Source organism: Drosophila santomea, chromosome 3R (assembly GCF_016746245.2).
Source record: "Drosophila santomea strain STO CAGO 1482 chromosome 3R, Prin_Dsan_1.1, whole genome shotgun sequence".
Classification (NCBI taxonomy): Eukaryota; Metazoa; Arthropoda; class Insecta; order Diptera; family Drosophilidae; genus Drosophila; species Drosophila santomea.
This window is the reverse complement of record NC_053019.2, coordinates 4,357,811-4,366,561: the sequence shown is the minus strand read 5'-3', so window position 1 is coordinate 4,366,561 and position 8,751 is coordinate 4,357,811. Positions and strand designations below refer to the sequence as shown.

Here is an 8,751-nt window from a genome sequence, read left to right as displayed (position 1 = left end):
GTAAAAAAAATTTGGAAAAATTTAGTGGGCGTGGCAACATGGGTCAACAAACTGCGTTTATAGTTCCTGAGATCTCGACGTTCATACGGACGGACAGACAGTCGAACGGTCAGACAGACGAACGGACAGACGAACATGTCCAGATCGACTCGGCTATTAATCCTGATCAAGAATATATATACCTTATATTGTCGGTTACTCTACGAGTAAAGGGTATTGCTATTTTCGGGTATTTTTGTGGCAGAAGCTATTTGAAACTTTTTAGCACAGACATGGCTATACAAACTCTCTGATGCCACCTCATTGCATATTAATAAAACCTCTTGGAAATTGAGCACTTACAAAACATATAATGATTCGTGCATTCCAGCTCAACGCTATGATTCATACTTAACATTCTTTTCACAGTGATGAGTTAATAAGAATTTGATTAGGTATTTTTAAGAAATGAGTCGACGATTTAAGTGCAGTTATTTACGAAGGTTTGTTTAGTTTGTTATACATAGCTAAGTAAATTAGGGATCTGCAGACGGCTGCGATTAATTACCAGGTTTAATTGAATATGCCAATTGAAGGAATGGGATCACGAACGGAATGCAAACTCTCAGTGGGATGAACATGTTGAGCCGTCGAGATTTAAGTTTTCACTAACTAACCACTCAAGCACATAGGGGCATTTTGCATATTTCCAAAGTCATGTTTCCTTGATAACGATTCCGTGGAATTCCAGAAAAGTACGTCACTCATATGAGTGTGTATGTTCGTGTGTGTTCTGCAGCTCTTTTTGAACGAAAACGTACGCGAATCAGATCTTCATATAAAAGTACGTGAGCATGCCAAGACCCAACTTCGAACTCATTGTTACGCGTCATATTATGTGTTATATTTAATCAGCAGTATATGTAATTTACGATTTCTGCAGCTTCTAAGGCTTTAAGTGTTCCAGTGTCCATTTGAAGAACGTGGCAGTTCGTGTGAAAACTGCTGGGTAGGCAGACTGTCCGCAAGAACGTCCGTATGAAACAATGCCGGCCAAAAACGTGTATTCGTCGTAGCCGCGACCAGCGATGCCCATCAATGGACTGCCAGAGTCGCCGTCGCAGGTGCTCATCGCATCCAACCCACCGGCGCATATCTGGGATTGGGGCTGGAAGTGCCAGTGCGCGTAGAATTGTGAGCACGTTCTTGGATTCTGTTCCTTGAGTAAAGCGTGCTGCAATACGTCGCTGCCATCACTGGACATGCCCGTTCTTCCCCAGCCAGCCACACGAAACTTGAAGTTCCTCTGGGAGATGTGGTCGTCCGGAACACAAATCGGATGGACTGCGACCGTATAGCTGATGGTTACATATTACATGTTACATATTACATGGGGGAATAGGTCGTGTCCGAGAAGCTTACTCACCGCACTGCCACTTGGAGTCGCACCAGGGCGACGTCGTTGTGCAACGTGAACTTGGCAGGGTCGTAGTCCTCATGGCTCGTGACCGATTCCACGTCGATGTCCAGATGGGGGGGAGCGCAGCGCCTCGATGCGCCCACGTTGATGCAGTCCGGGTTTTGGGACGTGTTGTGCTCGCCCAGGCGGACTCGTCGGAGATTCATGTTCGCATTGGTTACACAGTGGGCTGCAGTCAAGACATAGCGAGTGTTGATCAGGGAGCCACTACATCCGGGGACTAGTTTCCGACGTGGAGTGGAGAGGTTCCGATAAAGAAGCATGGTCAGCCAGGGGTATTGGTTGAGATCCGGCTCCGTGCCACCCATAATCCGGAAAGTCATTTTCATTTGTCCGCAAGCCGAAAGTCGGGGCAAGATGTCTGCGGGTTCGGGACAGCAGATGGTTCTATGGTGAAGTTTCTGCTTTCGAACACTGGAGCCACATCGCCAGTTGTTCAAAATTTCCCTTTTTGTGGCCCTGGACAATCTGTTCGTCTTCACAGCGACATACACTTGTGGGCAATCCTGCAGTCTGACGCACGTCTCATCCTGCTGGCAGACATTATCTATTGAAAAGATGAAAAAAATACATAATTTTAATAAATAAAAATTGTTGCCTTCCATTTCTGTTGTGCAATTCGTAAACAAAAGAAATGAAAGAGATTCAGTAAAATAAGTCCACTTATAACACAACTTGGAAGCTCTTTTAATGTCCTGTCTCCCATTACCAGGATATGCCAAATGAACCATCAGAAAAATGAGGATCCCAATGGAAGAACCCGTTTTCAGTGCGAGGAACATCTTTCTTCAGAGTGTAAAAAGCTACTGCTGTCAGCGCAAGCAGTAAACTAATGACAAAACTAAACTGATATCTTAAATTCCTAATTGACCTTATGACGAAATTTAAATTATGGTTTAATGACATGCTTTAATTGATTAACTGAAATGATTTATCGGCTTCCGGTGCGGTTTCCATATTTACTTCCGAAATATGAACACTTTTTTGTGTATGTCGAGTAGATAGATACCAAATACTCTAATTTGATTTTAAATTTCTACAGGTATGTAAGAAAGTGTTTCCGACCCTAGAACATACATACATAATGTCGATATTGTCATGTCCGTCTGTTTGCCCATATTACGAAGAGATCTCGGGAACTATAAGAGTTGGGATTAAGCACGTCTACTCGCAGAGCTAAAATCTTTTCAAAACAAGCTGCTTGCTCAATCTGAACACCCCAGATCGATGGGCTTAGTGATCCTGATTACATATACTTTTTAATGCCGGAAACGCTTCCCCTTGGATCTTACATTCTTTTCAACGGGCCTAGTATACCCTTTTGCTCTACAAGTAACGTCCTAAATGGGCAGGCGCAGTCTATGTAAGCTTCGCTAGGTGGAGCCTGTGTGCACTTTCGGGACAGTCGCTTTGCTGCCTGTGTGTGCACGTAACGGGTAATTTATAGTCGAGGTAACCGACCACCGATCTTGTTAGTTAGTTGTTAGAAACACCTGGTAAACTTTGCAGCTTTGATTTGCGCCCCTTTCAAATTGGAATATCCAAAAAGGGCAAGGCCACATTTGTTTCAATTAACATCCTTACTTATCCTTGCAATTACAAATTAAATATATCAATTTATTTTTAAGAATATACTATAGAATACGCCTTAAGATTGATGAAACAACTAAGATTGCAAGATTTCTGGGAATATATCCCTTGAGTTATGATTTGTACATCGAAATGTTTTAACGAATTAAAACAAGCCATGTTAAGATAACTTCCCGGGGTTTCGCTGTTCGCTGTTTCGTTGTTCCAAAGCCGCAGCACTCCACCACCTTGACTGCCGAAAACAGCTGAGCGAAATTCCGGGCGACGCACCGCTGGTCAATAAATAAAAGCGAACTTTTGTTTTATTTGAATCTTTGCATGCCCTGCCCCAGACTCAGAAAGCCAGCAGCATGGGCATTCTAGAGAAGATCGCGGAGATCGAGCGCGAGATTGCGCGGACGCAGAAGAACAAAGGTTTGCGAAGATTGCCGCGCTGGCCATCGGAATTTAGGTTAGGATTCTGAAGCTGGAAGTTTGCTAAATCTGCGTGTTTTTCATCCCCATCCCAAAGCCACCGAGTACCACCTGGGCCTGCTGAAGGCAAAGTTGGCCAAGTACCGCTCCCAGCTGCTGGAGCCATCCAAGAAGGGCGAAAAGGGCGAGGGATTCGATGTGCTCAAGAGTGGCGATGCCCGGGTGGCGCTTATAGGCTTTCCCTCCGTGGGCAAGTCCACAATGTTGTCCACTTTGACCAAAACGGAGTCTGAGGCGGGTAAGCGGATGCCTTACAGATCTGACATTTTAACTTTACTACCCCATCCCGACAGCAAACTATGAGTTCACCACTTTAACCTGCATTCCGGGCGTCATTGAGTATCAGGGTGCCAATATCCAGCTGCTGGATCTGCCCGGAATTATCGAGGGCGCTGCCCAGGGCAAGGGACGTGGTCGGCAGGTCATTGCCGTGGCCCGTACCGCTGACCTGGTGCTGATGATGCTGGACGCCACCAAGCCCAATGTTCACCGGGAGCTGCTCGAGCGGGAACTGGAGAGCGTGGGCATTCGGCTGAACAAGCGCAAGCCCAACATCTACTTCAAGCAGAAGAAGGGCGGCGGCCTGAGCTTCAATGCCACCTGTTCCCTTACGCGTTGCAACGAGAAAATGGTTCAGACCATCCTGCACTCCTTCAAGATCTTCAACGCCGAGGTGCTGTTCCGTGAGGACTGCACCGAGGACGAGTTCATCGACGTGGTCACCGCCAACCGTGTGTATCTGCCCTGTCTGTATGTCTACAACAAGATCGATCAGATCTCCATTGAGGAAGTGGACCGCCTGGCGCGCCAGCCCAACTCGATAGTGGTTAGTTGCAACATGAAACTTAACCTGGACTACATGATGGAGGCGCTCTGGGAAGCATTGCAGCTCATCAGGGTCTACACAAAGAAGCCAGGCGCTCCCCCAGACTTCGACGATGGATTGATTCTGAGAAAGGCAAGACTGTTTTCCATCGCTTAATATTCTTCCTTATCCTGGTAAAGCAACTCTAATTCTTTTTATTTCACTATTTAGGGCGTCAGTGTAGAGCACGTGTGCCACGCCATCCATCGCACACTGGCGGCGCAGTTTAAGTATGCTCTGGTGTGGGGCACCTCAACGAAATACTCGCCGCAGCGCGTCGGGATTGCCCATGTGATGGCCGACGAGGACGTCATCCAGGTGGTCAAGAAATAAAAATTGTTGCAGATGAAATATATATTCTATGCTATAACTGAAAGCGAAAGTCTAGGTTCTATTGTACATAACGATTTATTGAAACTTGCTAAGAGTGCCATTGTCACTTGGCTGCCGCATTGCTGGCGGAACTGGCCGCTGCTGCATAAGACTTGTTCATCAGAGCCGAGATGTTAGAGAAGGGCGTGGGACCGCTACTAATTCGTTGAGGTTCCACCGACGGCAGCGGAGGATTGTCGATCCGCTCAAAAACATTGGTGGCGTCTCGCAGGCGGTAGCGTCTGAGGTTTAGGTAGTGCTCCTTCTGTTCCTCCACCCGCTGATGCACCTCGTGAAGACGTCCCGCCAGCGAGATGAAGCTCTCGTTAAGTTGGCGAAAGCCCCGCTTCAGATCCTCCGGCGAAATACTCTGCGGATTGGAAAGCGCGTGCATGTGGCGTTCGGTCAGAGCAATCTGCTGGCGAAAGGCGATCAAATCCTGCTCGTACTTTGCCACCAGGCACTGAAAGTACTGGAACGGAGCACTGTTCTCGAACTGCAGACCAGCAGGGGTGTCCTGCGTGCGTTGGGCCATCTCCAGAGATTGAATTGCCTTTACGGTCTCCTGTCGCATCAGGCGGATCTGCTGGTTGCTGCCCTCCACTAAATTGGCCATATTCTGAAGCGCCCACTTCAAGTTCGTGATCTCGTGGCTCACATTCGTGAATTTGGAGGTGGAAGTCCGTCCAATGTCAGAGGAAATGGTCTTCTGCTGCTTGATATACGCTTTTAGGGCATCCACCGTTTTTACTATTTCGTCGGGCACTTGGGTTTCCTTGATCTGGAGTGGTCAAAATAAAATGATTAACTTGATTCTCTGTAAAAGACTTTTTGTCTGCACCTTGATGCCATCCTGCTTGTTGTCCCCCAGTTTTGGCTGCGTGGCGCTCACATCGATCCCTCCGAGACCCACAAAAGTAGATGCTGCCGGGGCAGCTGCCTGTCCCGCTGGCTTGCCAAAGATTCCTCCTCCTAAGGCTGTCGTCGCGTTGGTGGTTCCCAGTTTGAGACCCGTATTGAAGGGCTGTGCGGTGGCCGTCGTCGTGGTTGTGCTAAAGTTCAAACTGGCCGCCGTGGTGGCCTGAGGCTTGGCAAAGGCAAAGGATCCAATGCCGGAGCCGAGAGATGCTGGCATAGCAGCTGCCGCCGTTGTAGCGGTGGTGCCAAATCCAAAGGCCGGCGGAGCGGTGGTCGGGGCACTTGTGGCCGGGGTGGCGAAGGAGAAGGTGGGAGCCACAGTGCCCACGGCTGGTGCAGGTGCTCCGAAGGCCGATACTTGCGTGGAAGCTGGCGCTCCAAACGCCGTTGAGGCTGCTGGTGCTCCAAAGGCGGACGTGGAGGCGGGTGCTCCAAAAGCGGAATTGGCACCTGGAGCTCCAAAAGCCGGCGTGGCTGCTGGTGCTCCGAAAGCGGGCGTGGCAGCCGCTGCTCCAAAAGCGGGCGTGGCAGCAGCTGCTCCAAAAGCGGGCGCCGCAGTTGAAGTTGCGCCAAAGGCAGGCGTAGCAGCTGGTGCTCCGAAAGCCGGGGTGGTCGCCGGAGCTGCAAACAAGGAGGTGGTGCCCGGAGCAGCTCCGAAGGACGTCGTAGAGGTGGCTGCTCCAAAGGACGGAGGCGGAGCAGTCGTTGTCGCCGGTCGCGCGCCAAAAGCAAAAGCGCCGGGAGCAGCGGTGGCGCCTCCGATGGGGGTGTTCGTGCTGGGCGTAAACATACTTAGACACCCCTCTTAACGATTTATACGAGAATTAAAATAACTAAACTATGTTTACTGCCAAAATTGCGAAATTATTTTTGTTTAATGCCGAAGCATCTGTAGTTTAACTGCTAAGATAGAGATGACACTATCGATGATATCGATAAGTGGACAGCAGAGATGTGTCAAGAAAATATTTTAATATACTTAAATTTAAAAAAAAAACACACAATTTGGTTACAATAAATAAACAATAATGTAGATTTATATAGAGTAGATTAATGTTTTTTTAAGATTTTATTATTTTGTTGGTGTGGTGAGTATAAGCCCCTACCACATGGTTGTTATTTGATACCAAACGATACCAAGCATTAAGATTTCTTAATTATTGATATATAAGGTTTAAAATAAAATAACATATATATCACGTATCAACTGTTTTTTTTTTTTTTTTAAACATAAAACATGTAAATTATAAATAAAACAAATTTTTGACGTACCAAAGTGTACAACATGTAAATCAAAACGTATAAGCATTCAGATCTTTTAAAAGGATATAGCAAAGTAATTTTTGTATACGCTTATTAATAAGCTTAAAAATAATATACGGAAAAATATTATAACATGTTATAGCGTTAAGCCAACCGATATGTTATCGACCGAGCCATCTCTAAGAGTTACCCAGCATCAAGCTTTCTAACACTTTGCGGACCCACACCAACTAGCCAACGTGGTGAGTTTGCGTGTGTGTGACTTCGTCATATGACATTTTTCACAGTTCGTCGTCGATTTTGATTCTGTCGCACTTGCTTTTTTCGACTTGCTCAGTATACACCACGGCGAGGAATTAGAGAACTTGGGAAATTATGGCCAGCCAGACGCAGGGAATCCAGCAGTTGCTCGCTGCCGAGAAAAAGGCAGCCGAGAAGGTCGCCGAGGCCCGTAAACGTGAGTTTAATTTAGGGAAAAATAAATCCAATTGGAAATGGCAGGGCGAAAAGTAACTGCGATTTTTTCACCTCCTCGCCCCCCGCGCTTCCATAATCACCATCACCGTTGTGTGTGGGTCACATGATGTGGTGGAAAAAAGTAAATACAAGTCAAACCTCCATAACTCGAGATATAGGCCAAATTAAACTATGATTGCCTTGTTTATAGATACTTAAACTATAACTTATTGTGAATGAATATAATGATTATAATGAATAGTTCTTGTGCGAGTTGGCACTTTGAGTTATGGAAGGTCGCCTTGCGGGGTTCTGATTTGCTAAGTGCCACTGATTTCATCTGGATCTCTGGGTAATCCCGCAGGCAAGGCAAGAAGGTTGAAGCAGGCCAAGGACGAGGCTACCGAGGAGATCGAGAAGTTCCGCCAGGAGCGCGAGCGCGCCTTCAAGGAGTTCGAGGCCAAGGTAAGACGGCACATAACGCGACATAGGGAAACTTACATTTAATACCGTGTGAACCCCGATTCCAGCACATGGGCAGTCGCGAGGGCGTGGCGGCCAAGATCGATGCGGATATCCGCGTCAAGCTAGCCGATATGGACCGGGCCATCCAGACCCGCAAGGACCCTTTCATCCAGGAGATCCTGCAGTACGTGTACAACATCTCGCCCGAGGTGCACAAAAACTACAACCACAAGTAAAGAGGTGGCCCCAACTGTGTGCTGTAAATTCAATGTCCACGTTCAACTCTAATCCATAATTTAGACCCGTAATAATAGTGGTTAATCTACTGAAAACACTGCTGTATTATTATTCCATACATTAAAGTGAAAATTCGTTGTTGTTCCATGTAAAAAGCGAGCATATTAGTTTGCCTCCCACTTGCGCGGGATTGTATTATCTTTGTTTTGTGTTCTGCCCAATACACGTTGTTGTTTTATCCGAAAAGTCATGTGTTTCAATTGTTTCCCTCATTTTGGTGCTGCTATTATTTTCCATATCTGCACTGCAGTGTCAGCTGCTGCGTGATAAGGTTGTCTCGGCGGGTACGTTTCATCGCTTCCCAACACTGAAGATGGCGATAGTCACGGCTCCGGCTACCTACGAAATTAAATTGTAAGAAGAATCCGCTAAATGAAGCTCACCAGTTTGGAATAATAAGTAAAATATTATACATATATGCAAATATTTTGTTTTATTTTAATGGCTTGTTATAGTGGTCAAGCGTGTAATTAACAAGGGATAGTAATGTGTACCCAAGTAGTAGAACAGACATATGCATGGCAAATATCATCGTTGTACTTTTACCTAAAGAATACAACCTACATTTAATATAACACACTGAACCTGGAAG

General features: G+C 46.6%; 4 protein-coding genes across 4 annotated transcripts; 2 read left to right on the top strand and 2 right to left on the bottom strand.

Moving 5' to 3' along the window:
- Nucleotides 1-924: 924 nt before the first annotated feature.
- LOC120452339 (spaetzle-processing enzyme) lies at nucleotides 925-2,273 on the bottom strand. The gene is made up of 3 exons (XM_039636503.1): nucleotides 2,169-2,273; nucleotides 1,406-2,006; nucleotides 925-1,337 (listed from the first exon to the last, which is right to left on the bottom strand). Exons 1-3 carry the CDS (start codon nucleotides 2,239-2,241, stop codon nucleotides 926-928), a joined length of 1,086 nt encoding a protein of 361 aa, XP_039492437.1. The 5' UTR covers nucleotides 2,242-2,273; the 3' UTR covers nucleotide 925.
- A 995-nt stretch (nucleotides 2,274-3,268) lies between these two features.
- LOC120452517 (developmentally-regulated GTP-binding protein 2) lies at nucleotides 3,269-4,764 on the top strand. Its single transcript, XM_039636773.2, has 4 exons — nucleotides 3,269-3,463; nucleotides 3,561-3,761; nucleotides 3,817-4,481; nucleotides 4,560-4,764. Exons 1-4 carry the CDS (start codon nucleotides 3,400-3,402, stop codon nucleotides 4,719-4,721), a joined length of 1,092 nt encoding a protein of 363 aa, XP_039492707.1. The 5' UTR covers nucleotides 3,269-3,399; the 3' UTR covers nucleotides 4,722-4,764.
- A 13-nt stretch (nucleotides 4,765-4,777) lies between these two features.
- LOC120452516 (nuclear pore complex protein Nup58) lies at nucleotides 4,778-6,600 on the bottom strand. The gene is made up of 2 exons (XM_039636772.1): nucleotides 5,602-6,600; nucleotides 4,778-5,541 (listed from the first exon to the last, which is right to left on the bottom strand). The coding sequence occupies exons 1-2, from the start codon at nucleotides 6,466-6,468 to the stop codon at nucleotides 4,825-4,827; spliced, it is 1,584 nt and encodes a 527-aa protein (XP_039492706.1). The 5' UTR covers nucleotides 6,469-6,600; the 3' UTR covers nucleotides 4,778-4,824.
- Nucleotides 6,601-7,223: 623 nt separating this feature from the next.
- LOC120451521 (V-type proton ATPase subunit G) lies at nucleotides 7,224-8,345 on the top strand. The gene is made up of 3 exons (XM_039635289.2): nucleotides 7,224-7,398; nucleotides 7,762-7,862; nucleotides 7,928-8,345. Exons 1-3 carry the CDS (start codon nucleotides 7,317-7,319, stop codon nucleotides 8,096-8,098), a joined length of 354 nt encoding a protein of 117 aa, XP_039491223.1. The 5' UTR covers nucleotides 7,224-7,316; the 3' UTR covers nucleotides 8,099-8,345.
- Nucleotides 8,346-8,751: the final 406 nt, after the last annotated feature.

Bases quoted from the DNA above. Each gene is read 5' to 3' on its own strand.
- LOC120452339 (XM_039636503.1), bottom strand. From the start codon at position 2,241: ATGTTCCTCGCACTGAAAACGGGTTCTTCCATTGGGATCCTCATTTTT. The intron at 2,007-2,168 runs GTAATGGGAGAC...TCTTTTCAATAG, and splicing joins GGTTCATTTGGCATATCCTG to ATAATGTCTGCCAGCAGGAT. The intron at 1,338-1,405 runs GTGAGTAAGCTT...TGTAACCATCAG, and splicing joins CGACTCCAAGTGGCAGTGCG to CTATACGGTCGCAGTCCATC.
- LOC120452517 (XM_039636773.2), top strand. From the start codon at position 3,400: ATGGGCATTCTAGAGAAGATCGCGGAGATCGAGCGCGAGATTGCGCGG. The intron at 3,464-3,560 runs GTTTGCGAAGAT...CCCATCCCAAAG, and splicing joins GCGGACGCAGAAGAACAAAG to CCACCGAGTACCACCTGGGC. The intron at 3,762-3,816 runs GTAAGCGGATGC...CCATCCCGACAG, and splicing joins CAAAACGGAGTCTGAGGCGG to CAAACTATGAGTTCACCACT.
- LOC120452516 (XM_039636772.1), bottom strand. From the start codon at position 6,468: ATGTTTACGCCCAGCACGAACACCCCCATCGGAGGCGCCACCGCTGCT. The intron at 5,542-5,601 runs GTGCAGACAAAA...TGACCACTCCAG, and splicing joins ACAAGCAGGATGGCATCAAG to ATCAAGGAAACCCAAGTGCC.
- LOC120451521 (XM_039635289.2), top strand. From the start codon at position 7,317: ATGGCCAGCCAGACGCAGGGAATCCAGCAGTTGCTCGCTGCCGAGAAA. The intron at 7,399-7,761 runs GTGAGTTTAATT...GTAATCCCGCAG, and splicing joins GGTCGCCGAGGCCCGTAAAC to GCAAGGCAAGAAGGTTGAAG. The intron at 7,863-7,927 runs GTAAGACGGCAC...CCCCGATTCCAG, and splicing joins TCAAGGAGTTCGAGGCCAAG to CACATGGGCAGTCGCGAGGG.